Genomic DNA, 12,298 nt, shown 5'->3' with positions numbered 1-12,298 from the left:
TAAAACTGAATTGTCCATGAGGTTCTAGAAGGCATTGTTTACCAGAACCAAACTAAGATTTACTGTTATATAATTCCATAATGTGCAAGAAATAGCTGAAAGTTTGACAAACAAGCAAGTGATATAAACTAAACTGAGCAGATTGACATTCAGATGAGCAAAAGAATTACAAAAAGAAATAAAATATCATAAATATCAACTAACAGCAACAGGCTACAGAAGCCTTTGGAGTAGCAATAGGCCCAGGTCACCAATTCCTGCTTTTACTCCAGTCCTCACATAAAACCATGCAGGGAAACAATTCCTATGAAGTAGAATTGCTAACAAATTCCCATATACAAGGCAAGTGAGCCCATCAAGCTGGAGCAGTAGGCACCTCAGAGAGAAGAGGGAACATGTGCCAAGTAAGTCACATCACCCCTACCATCTGGACCAGCCTCTTTTTTGGAACCTTGATGGGGTTAGATTAGCACACTGAATATAAGACCCTTAGAAACAGCAATTCTTCTAAACTAGTGCCCTCAGATACCATTACGGAGTAACTTGATAAAGATGCAGCTTGGCCACTGCTTCTTCATGTGCTGCAATCATAGCTACTGAAGACCCATAAAATAAAGTTCTTGCTATACAAGTCACTGGCATTGTAAAATAATTGAACATCAGAAAATAATGAATTTATCAGTAGAAATGTCATTGAAGAAGACATTATCCTCTACTTTGCTATTATACCCTAAGGACTATGAGGCCTTCAACTGCCTAGCAACCAAAACTTCTCCACCATTAGAATGTGAACTCCTTGAAAGCAGGGGCTATCTTACTTTTCACTTGTATCTCTAGCATTAAGCATCATGCTTTGCAAATAGTAAGCATTAATAAATATTTTATTCATTCAAAAAAATAGAAATGAAATACAATTTTAAACTATTTATAAAGAGGGACATTCTCATATCTACCAAATATAAGTCCGATCTGAAAACCAAACAAATAATGTTTAAGTGAATTTAATTTAACCAATTGGTTTCTTTAAAATTTATTTAAATACAACTAATCATTTTATTATTGTAATAGCTTTGCTGAAGTACATATATATTGAAAAATCACATTCCATATACAGAACTTCTATAAGACAAATTAGAGAAATTTTCTTCTTTGAACATAAAAGGAAAAAGAGATAAGCATTTGTTAACAAAAGCAATAAAAACAACCATTTAAAAATTTATCTAAAACTTAATCTAATTAACTATAAAGGCTCTTTTTATAATGAAAAGAGGTTAGAAATACCATAGTCACACTAAAAGTATTTTTTTGTAAGCAGCCAAAACTTACTCAATAATATCAGTTTTAGAGATAAGACAAAGATTGACTTGTGAAATAAACCTAAAGAAGATTCCCTCAAAACATTCTTTCTATATTCATGTCACATGATAATTATTCTTAAAATCATCTGAAAAAAAATTTCCATTTAATATTATAGAAAAATAATTTTAAAAAATTTCTAGTCTGAACAAACCTTATAGGCTCATCTATTTGAAGATTTCCATTTATTGATAATTCATTATGTGCCAGACTCTGAGGACACAGAGCTAAAAATAAGTCCTGCTCTCAAGGAGCATATATTTTACTGGAATGCAAGTAATAGAGGCTATTTCTTATTGTCAGACTATCAGGCAAGTATTATAAAATGTTCCATAAATCTAAGAGTTACAAGTAATAACTGAGAATCAATGAAAAATGGAGAGGATTACTCTTCTCAATATTGAAGAATAATCAACACCAGCACTTCTAATTGTTCCCAGAATCCAAAACTAGAGAAATACAAGTCTCCTTTCAAGGAGTGTCAGATTGTGATCTATAAAAATCACTTGATAAAACTGATTAGGCTTATTTATACTAATAAAATATAGGAAGACAAGGCTTATCCCCCCAAAAAAAAATTTACAGAAGCAATCCAATTACCAAGTTTAGACTTAAAAGCTCAATAGTACTTAACAGATTATTCTAAATCATGTAGGTATTATTATAAACTTATAGGCAAAGGGTACCCTTTATTGGTAAGGCTGCAGGATATGTTGTGGCCTTTATATTGTAGTTATTATACCTATCACCAAGCAAACTTTTCTCATTATATATTTTATTATAATTTTTAGTTTTAAATCAAGTATAGCTATTAACGAACCAAAAGAATGAGCAACTAAATGATAAAACTATTTTTGACTACTACTGACTTGAGATTCTTCTTCTTGCTTCTGTGAGATTGAGGAAGATTAAGGACCTAAAGAAGGATCTAAGAAAAGGGTAGCTAGCAAGAGTTAAAAGAACAAAATTTTGAATAAAGAGTGCATTGGTAGGTAAAACAGCTTGGTTTAAAAAAAAAAAAAAAAAAAAAAAGTAAATTGGTAAAAGGAGAGAAAGAAGAATGGGTTATGATTGGAGGGTTGTTGAGCCTAAGAAAAGAAAGTTGGGTATGGTTGTCAAATTATTAATAGTTCTTTTTTAAAGTTATTAAGAGGTGATCAGAGGAGATAATGGTTTTAATGAAATGTTTTAAGATAAGACTTATGCCTTACATGCATCTTTATAAAACCACAATTTTTTTTTTAAAGCAGAGAAACCTTTATCAGTATTTAAAGAATAAATTTTAAAAGTGACTTTTACTGAGGATAATTTATATTTCTTTCAGAACCAAATGACCTGCAGTCTGTGTTCTAAGTATAAAATGGTGTATCCTTCTTAGAAAATAAATTGAATACATTTAAGGCACTTCTTTTCACACTCAATAGCTCAGAGACAATGAAAATGTTCCTTAAAAGATAATGAATTAAGTTTTCAATTGAGGAGAGGGAAGAGGAAGGGAAATCATCTCAAATGGCAGTTGAAACTTGACCCTTAAGCTGGATAGTAACAGAATAGCACATAAAGGAAGAAAAGGGACATCTGGAGCTAAAAAATAAATTATAGGTTCTCACTAAAAAGAAGGGAACTGAATGCTCTAAGAAGAAAGCAGGTGCTTATCCTCTAAAGAATGATATATTAGAGTTAAAGAAGCTATCAGGTAAGGCATTAGTCAACAAGTCTGGAGGAAAAAAATAAAAAGTAGTGGTATTTGGTACTTCCTTGTTCAAGTATCTGTCAGCCTGATGACAATAGAATACTGCAGCTTAAAGAAGGGTATGTATCCAACACATAATAGCTTATTAAAATGAATTACTGACTTCTGGTGAATTATGGGGACACAAATGATATTACCAGAGGGAGTCTAAAAATCATTGCCAAAGATTATAAACATTTGGACAAGAATGTTAAAACCAAAGATGAAGATTGGGCAAGAGACTTCAAAAAAAAAGGAAAAGAGGAAGGGAGAAAAACTAAGTTGAAAAGTTCACAGCTGGTAATGAAGAGGTTATCTAAGAATTGGATTGAGATGTCTGTACCTTAAAGTATAGGAGTGAGAGACCAGGAGAGAACTGGGGCACTTCTAATAAAAACTGGAAAAAACCTACTAGCCTTTGCAGAATATCTTGCAAATCTAACCAAAAGTGTTTTAAACTAATAAAAGATGGAAGAAGGGAGAAAAATGCCTTTGTAGAATCACCAAGCTAGACAGCATAGAAAACAGCTTGGATGAATGAAAGAAGTTGAAATATCCAATATTCATAGAAATACAGATTTAAAGAAAGCAGTCAGTAGGTAAACTAATGGACTCAAAACGTTTACATACAAATGCAAGATTTAGATAACATGAAAGAACCAGAAGAAAATTAATGCACTTAAATTAATAAAGGGAAATAAAGGAAATTTCATTGTGGAGGGATGAAAATATCTCCAGTAAAGGTTTGATATTCAAGATACATAAGGAACTTTCACAACTGTATAAAATTAAAAGCCATTCCCCAATATATGTAGTCAAAAGATATGTAAAAGAAACACAAGCTATTAACAATCTTATGAAAGAATAATCTAAAATAAAAATTAAAAAATTCTGAAGTTTTATCTCATATCCAACATATTGGCAAAGATGACAAAAGATGGAAATAGGCAATACTGGTAGGGTTGTGAAAAACTGAATACAATGATGTATTGGTGGTAAAGTTTTGAACTGGTCCAAACATTCTGAACACTAATTTGTAATCATGCTAAAAATATGACTAAAATGTCCTAACCCTCATAAGTATCATTGAGGCTTGATGAGATGAAACATATAACTGGAATATGTCTTTGGATGAGTAACTCCTATTTAAAAGAAATAGGATAGGCAAAAAATGGGAAGGAGAGGGAAAAGAACATCAGATTGTATATTAAGATATAGTTGTAAGGAAATCCAGTAAACAAAAGTAAAGGAAACATAATGGAAGGCATTTAGTAAAAATCAATGTAGAACACAAAAGAGAAACCATTTTTTAATTAAAATATGCTACAAAACACCCATAAAGAAAGAAGTAATAGGAATCTGAGAAACAGACCCAATCCTGGCACAAACCCCCAAAAAAGTAGTATTAGAAAATTTAAATTACCTTGACATATGCTGGGAAGTAATTACTTTTTGAATTGAATTAATAATAATTTCACCTTCAAAAGGTCAAGAAAACAGGGAATTTTTTACACTGAATATGATTTTCATTAATAAAGAATTAGATGCTGGAGTAAAAATAACGAAAACATTGTTAGAAAAAGTAACCACAACCTCCTAAAGTTTGTGATAGAACAAGAGAAGAAAGCCAAGGTAAGTCTGACATTTCATTAGATTCAGAGAAATGATATGGACCCACAATTCTATTAAGGTAGGCAGCCTAGGAAGGACATGAACTCACAAGATTTAAATTCTAAAGGCACAAATAATTCCACAGAACAAGAAAAGAAGGAGTTACAATTCAAAAATGCAATTGGGATTAAGAGGGAAGTTATCAACTGATTTAGATTTTTAAGAGACGGAAGGACAAATAATAAAGAATGAGTATATGAGTCTGACACAATACTATGAAAAGAAGCACTAAGTAATAAATTTCAGAATAAGCCAAAGCTAGGGAGGGAAATTAAGAAAAAACCAAAAAGGTTTTGTTTTTGAGCCACACTAGGAAAAAGAGGAGGATTAGCATCACTTGGGATGGACAGATCAAAGATAATAGAGACAAAGTCTTTTTTTGATTCTATTTTCTGTTTTAAAGAGAATAATCTTTGCATTAGAGTTAATAAAATAAAAGTAGTTAACAGGGAGTTAATATCCAAGATTAATAAGAAAGTGTCTAGTTACACTTGACAAATGCAAGTCACCTGGCCCAGATGAACTACCTATTCCTAAAGTACTGAAAGAATTGGAGAGGTGACTGTTAAACTGTTGTTAGAAATAGCTGAAAACCTTCAGAAAATAGTAGAGATGTAACAGGATAAGAAAAAGGCAAATGTTCTGATTTCCAAAAAAAAAAAAAATGATCTGAAAAACCAGAAGTCAGGGAGCTTAACTTTAATTCTGTTAAAATGCTAAAAACAGATCACTAAAGAGTTAATGAACATCTGGAAAAGGAAATGGGTAATTACAGAGAGTCAATGTGGCTTCAAAAAGAACAAGTCAGGCCAGATGAGCCTCTTATGAAAGGGCCACTAAGCTACTGAACAAGGAAATACTATAATACTATCAGTTATGTTTTATTGACCTCACCTATTATTATGAGGACTGGATGATAATAATAAGACAGTCTGAAAACTGAATGGAGAGATCCACAGAGAATTAACGATTCAATATCACCCTGAAATATCAAGTCTGCAGTGGAGTGTTCTTGGGGATCTATATATAACCTGTACTATTTGACATTTTAATCTATAATTTAGTTAAAGGAAAAGGAAGACATGCTCATATGAAATGCTGATGACACAAGCTGGGCAGTTTTCTTCAAATATTTTTGTTCTTATTCTCTTTGGCCTCAATAGGAAGAAACAGTAGTAATTGATAGAAGTGTCAAAGAAACAACTTTGGTTAGGTATCAAAAAAAAAATTTTTCTAACTGGAAATTGAATGGATGCTCATCAATTGGAGAAGGGCTGGATAAATTGTGGTATATGAATGTTATGGAATATTATTGTTCTGTAAGAAATGACCAGCAGGATGAATACAGAGAGGACTGGTGAGACTTACATGAACTGATGCTGAGTGAAATGAGCAGAACCAGGAGATCATTATACACTTCGACAATGATATTGTATGAGGATGTATTCTGATGGAAGTGGATTTCTTTGACAAAGAGTTTCAACTGATAAATGATGGACAGAAGCAGCTACACCCAAAGAAAGAACACTGGGAAACAAATGTGAACTATTTGCATTTTTGTTTTTCTTCCCGGGTTATTTTTACCTTCTGAATCCAATTCTCCCTGTGCAACAAGAGAACTGTTCAGTTCTGCAAACATATATTGTATCTAGGATATACTGCAACATATCTAACATATATAGGACTGCTTGCCATCTAGGGGAGGGGGTGGAGGGAGGGAGGGGAAAAATCTGAACAGAAGCGAGTGCAAGGCATAATGTTGTAAAAAAAATTACTCTGACATGGATTCTGTCGATATAAAGTTATTATTAAATAAAAGAAAAAATTTTAAAAAAAGAAAAAATTTTCTATCATTAGAGTGGACCAAAATGGAATAATTCATCTCAAACCTTGGAGACTTCCCATTCACTGGAAAGGATGGATGACAATTTATCAGGAATATTATAGTGGGAATTACTAGTATGAGTTGGACAGTATGGTTACTAGTTTCAGCTCTCAAGTTTTATGATCTAGTCAAAATAGGCAAAATGATATTTCTAAATCTAAATGATTCCATATCAACAGATAGCTTTCAAATATGAGTGGATAAATTCAATTAACACTAAGGTATATTTGGAGTAATTATATTAAAAAAAGAGTAATTCTATAAAAAATAGTGTGGCAGAACTACATTAATAGTCAACAATCAAACAAATACTGTGATGCTTCATCAACTTAATAAAACTTACTGACTCTACAAAATATATGCTAAGATTTGTTTTTTAGGTGTATCTATCACAGAGTAGATAGCACAAAGTAAAGATTCAGATACATCAAAGTTCACTAACATCAGTAGCTTGTCAAAAGGTAGAAAAACTTAAAATTATTTTAAGAGATAATCTGGCACCAATTTACATGACAGTAATTTTGTTTATTTGTTGTGGAAACAAAAACTTTCTCACAAATTTTGGAAGTAGATAAATCGATGAATATACTGAAATTAGGAAAACTTTAAAGGTACCTACATGTATAATAGGCCTTTACAATTTATGGACTAAGAATCTTAAACAATAATTATTTTTTTAAAAACTGAATGCTCAGGAAACAAATCTTGTTGTTGTGGACTAATAGATCAGAGAACACTATCATCATCAGAAAATGTCACAATTTCAGAATTTCAATATGAAATACAATATTTACTAGATGCCAAACTTTTGATATTTATCACATCCAGTAATATTCTTTTCAAAACTTCTTAAAACCAAGTAGCTTCTATTTGTTTCCAAGAAGTGTTTTATTAGTTGTATTTAGACTCAGAACAATCAATATATGGACAATGTTTTCCTTAAAGAGAAGAGGGCTGATTAAATAATAAAGACAACTAGACCCAAAATGCTTATAAAGAAAGAAAATGGTGAGAAAAAAATGCTTGAGACTATTCTATTTCTTTCCAGATTTGTTTTTCAATATTACCTTCTGAGTTGATTTAATGAATTCATTTTAAGTTACAAAAAATTCTTTAAATATATATTTATATTAGTTTGGGTCTCCTTAAAAGACACTGCTAACTCTTCCAATATAGGTCTTACTTACTTCAAAAATTCAAGTCAATGTAAGATCAACTGCTTGTCTTAAATGTGCATTATATACTTCTAGTTGATAGTTTTTACTGAAATTGATACTGGACAACCCAGAGTTTGTAAATGAAAAATATCTCAGTGTTAAAGGAAAAAAAAAGGATAACATGCTAAGAAAGAACTGTAATATCTAAGAGCAAGAAGAGATTTCAGAAGTCATATATGCCATGTCCTATCTGAATGAAAATTCTCTTTATAACATCCTTAACAAGCTATCATCCTGCTTCTGCTTAAAGTACTCTAGTACAGGAGATTCACTTCCTCCAAAGAAGACCCATTCCATTTTTAAAAGGCTCTGTTAGCAAGGTTCCCCTCTCCTTCCCTTTTATCAAGCAAAAATCTGCCTGTTTCTTTCTCCTAGCGGCATACTTTGAGCCCAATTATAATAAGTCTAGTCGCTCTTTTATAAGACAACCTCTGGAGTATTTGAAAACAACTTTTCTGTCACCCCTTACTCTCTTAATCTTTTTCAACTTTTTGCTTCTCCTGAATATCTCCAATTCCACTCTTTTATGTCCTATGACCCTCTTACTATATTGATAACACTCTTTGGAAATACTCTCACTTATTTTTGTTAAAATATGGTAAACAAAATTCTACAAAGCACACCAAATGTGCTCTAACCAAAGCAGAGGACAGAAAAGAATGTTTACTTCCATTATTATAGGCCTTCTGGAACCCTCTAAGATTTAAGATAGCCTTGACAACATTAGCTTTTTTGGAACTCAGGTCTAGTCTATTATGCATGCAGTCTACTAAAACCTCTAAATATTTTTCATAGGAAAGTTTTTCTAGCAATATATTTCCTATTCTGCATTTGTGAAGTTGAATTTTTGAACCCAAGATAACTATAAATGTCTGTTATCTTGAGCATTCTGTCTTTTTAAAAATAACTTCATGACAATTACTTCAGACAACTCTAGAAAATCAGAAGAACACTCAGTAAATTATTAAGTATTTATCTACTTTAAATACTGGTTTTATGTGGAAAAATTTGGAAACAAACCTCAATCTTGTCTGTTTTGGCATCTCCCCAGTATATTTTTTCTTCATCATAATCCAGAGCTAAACCATTTGGCCAACCAAGAGATGTATTTACCAAAACTACTCGGTCAGACCCATCCAAAGCTGCACGCTCTATTTTAGGGATTTCTCCCCAATCAGTCCAATACATATACCTACAGAAATACAGAGAACATGGATTCAAAATTAATTACTCTTTCAGTCTTTATATCCTCTTCCAAAACATCATTAGTACAATGATAAAAGATCCAGCAAGGAAAAAACACCAGAAGTTTATAAAACAGACTAAATTCTTAAAGGAACATATATCTCATTATAATTAGTAAAAGAATTGGCAGAAGAATTTAAATTCAAATAGCATTCATGAATAGCTGATATCTGAAGTCCCTTCCAATTCTAAAATTCTATTATTTACTTGAATCACACTGTCAAGATATTTTTGTGTTTCTTACTGTTTAATATGTATTTTCCTAAATTTCCCTGGCACATATTCTATAAACATTACCAAAATCAACATTCCAGTCATAGAATTCTGATAACAAACAATTTTCAAAATAATAATTTCCTACAGTCCTATTTTTCTCTTCTAACTATCTGGAGTTTTAATTTCTTAGATGTTTATATCTAATACCAATGTTACAATGTATCATTGTTTCTTTCTTGAGAATTAATGTAAGAATGAATCATATTATATTGTACTATAAAACTTATAGGACGTGTCTATACGTACAAGTATTACCTTGCATAGATCTTACATTCAACAAACATGTTGATTAGACAAATAATTACCAGTAAGTATAGCAAATGGGGAAAAAATGTTATGAGCAGGCAAATTTTTTGAAATTGCTTTCCAGACAAAAACAATATATTGATATATAGTTTTTCTGAAACTATCTCATCTTCCAACATTAAATAAATTGCAATTATTAACCAAGGAAAAAATAATAAATATAAATAATAATAATATATTAAATATTAAAATAATAATAATAAAGTAATAACAATAAATAATAAAATAATAATAATAAAAATAAAGTATAGAACATATCTCAAACATGGCTTTGAGTATTCTGAGAAAGCTATGAAAATTAAATCTATGAGGAAAAAAAATAATTTCATTCCCAATTTTTTATGGTCATAGTACAAACTTGGGAAAATTTAAAACTAACATTAAAAACTAGCAAACATGGACTAATTTAAGAAGGAAAGGTATGCAATATATTCTGGGAAATTAAACTCTTTAACCCAAGAATTCTGCTCTAATCAGTATAGCATGGAGAATGGATGGCCAATAAAGAATTTATTAAAACACAATTGCCTATTTGCTATCAATCCATCCCATTTTGTCCCAAAAATATTTTTTGAGAAAAATGAAAATAAGTAACAAGATAGAAAAATTGACTAACAATAGCTTCTTACCCAACCATTGGATCTAGTACTATAGCTCGGGGTTCCTCCAAATCCTCTGAAATCAAAATCTTTCTCATGGTTCCATTGAGCCTCGTCACCTCTATGCGGTCAGTGCCTGTGTCAGTCCAATAAAGATTTCGTGCAACCCAATCCACTGCAATCCCATCAGGATGTGCAATTTGAGCTGTCACCACAAACTGACTGCCAGATCCATCTATGAAAGAGCGACGTATAGCCCTCACTTCATCATCAGTCCAGTAGATGTATCCTTCCAAAGGATCATAGTCTATAGCAATTGCATGGCGGATGTCTTCTAGCTGTAAAACAATATCTGTAAAGTCTGGCGTATCTAAGGAAATTCGCCTCAAGTCTGTCCTTCGGGCTAAAAGCAATAATTCAGTTGCTCCTAGAAAAGAAAATCACAGAAACAATTTGATCCCTGGTCCTCTAATACTGAAGAGAAAATTTTAAATTATCTTATTAGAATCACAACTTTTTCAGAAACAGAAGAAAACAAAAAGTTGGGGTTGAAGGGTAGTCAGGATAATTTAAGAAAGGGATTCAAAGGGGAACAGCATGTTCTACTGAGAGCTGCTACTTAGAAAAACAGAGAATGTATGCAATGAAAATAACAAATCAACAGGTGTCATTAAATTTGGAAATAGTCATTTGATGTTGGCAGCTTTCACTGCTGAAAAGACTAAATTGGATTGTAGGATAAGAGAAACTGGATTTGGAAATATGGTAGCCAAGTCTTCTAACCATTTTCTTCATATTCACTTGAAACTACCAAGGATCTCCCATTTTGGCGAAAAGAGAAATTGGATAAATTAGAAGAATCCTATAATTCAGAAACTACAAATTCATACTTAATGCCTCTCAACCTTTTTCATATTCTTTTTGTCCTCATTCTTGTTACCTATCTATGGATACTAATAAGATAATCCACTAAACATATTAAAATAGAGAGGGGAAAATTAGAAATAACTAATCCACTGAGTATACCCTTAGTGCATAGTAGTACATTCAGATACTACTATAGGTGGTATTTTATATGCTTTCTTAAAGAAAATAAACCTGTGTCAAATTAGTCAATTCATGTTGAATAACCAGGAATATCAATGAGTAAGATTTATTAATATGTAAGAAAAATGTTACTAGTGACCATAATTTCTAGCTAGATCTATCTTAACATTACACAATAGAAAGATATTTAGACCTTAGAAAAGACTGGTATCTTAGTTTTCATTAATGCAATAATATTAACAATAACAATAACAATTAGGAAAAGGTTAGATTTTTCATACACTATAAAAACAGTACTATTAATTTTTAAACATCCATTTTAAATCTCTGCTCATTTGTTTCATCCCAAGAAAAACTAATGATCCCATTATATAACATTTCCTAGACTGCAAAAAGGCCTTAAAGTTTAAAAAAAAATTCTTTACATAAATGCAGTATTTATGTAAATCAGTATTACATTTTATCAAAAGTTTTTTTTTTTTGCATCTATTATATAAATTTATTATTTTTGTTAGTTTTTTATTGATATGGCCAATTACGGTTATCCTAAAACTGAACCAGTCCTACATTTCTGGTATAAATTCATCTTGATAACAAGCACATAATCTTTGTAATGCAATGCTATAATCTCCTTACTAGTATTTTATTTTAAAAATTTGCTTCAGTAGTCATTAGGGAAATTGGTCTACAGCTTTCAGTCTGTTTCTGCTCTTCCTAGTATCAAAATCATATTTGTGTCATGGGAGGACCTTGATAGGATTCCTTCATTACCTATATATTTTTTCAAATAGTTTACAAAGTAGTAGAATTAATTATTCTTTAAATGTTTGGTAGAATTAGCTTGTAAATCCATCTGGTCCTGGGTTGTTGTTTTTTCCTTCTTAGAGAAAGCGCATTACAGCTTGTTCAATTTCTTTGTCTAAAATAGGCTTATGTTTTCTATTCTCTCTTCTGTTTAGGCAAT

At 31.2% G+C, this 12,298-nt stretch overlaps 1 protein-coding gene across 1 annotated transcript in view; it reads right to left on the bottom strand.

Moving 5' to 3' along the window:
* Positions 1-12,298, bottom strand: part of LRP6 (LDL receptor related protein 6) — a 137,451-nt gene that overhangs the window by 50,874 nt on the left and 74,279 nt on the right. Inside the window, exons 6-7 of the mRNA XM_052000098.1 lie at positions 10,318-10,714; positions 8,882-9,053 (exon numbers count right to left, since the gene is read on the bottom strand). Coding sequence (XP_051856058.1) covers positions 8,882-9,053; positions 10,318-10,714 — 569 coding nt within the window. The remainder of the gene's footprint in view (positions 1-8,881; positions 9,054-10,317; positions 10,715-12,298) is intronic.

The sequence above is a fragment of the Antechinus flavipes genome, chromosome 5, assembly GCF_016432865.1.
Source record: "Antechinus flavipes isolate AdamAnt ecotype Samford, QLD, Australia chromosome 5, AdamAnt_v2, whole genome shotgun sequence".
NCBI lineage: Eukaryota > Metazoa > Chordata > Mammalia > Dasyuromorphia > Dasyuridae > Antechinus > Antechinus flavipes.
This window is presented reverse-complemented; position numbering and strand designations above follow the sequence as displayed.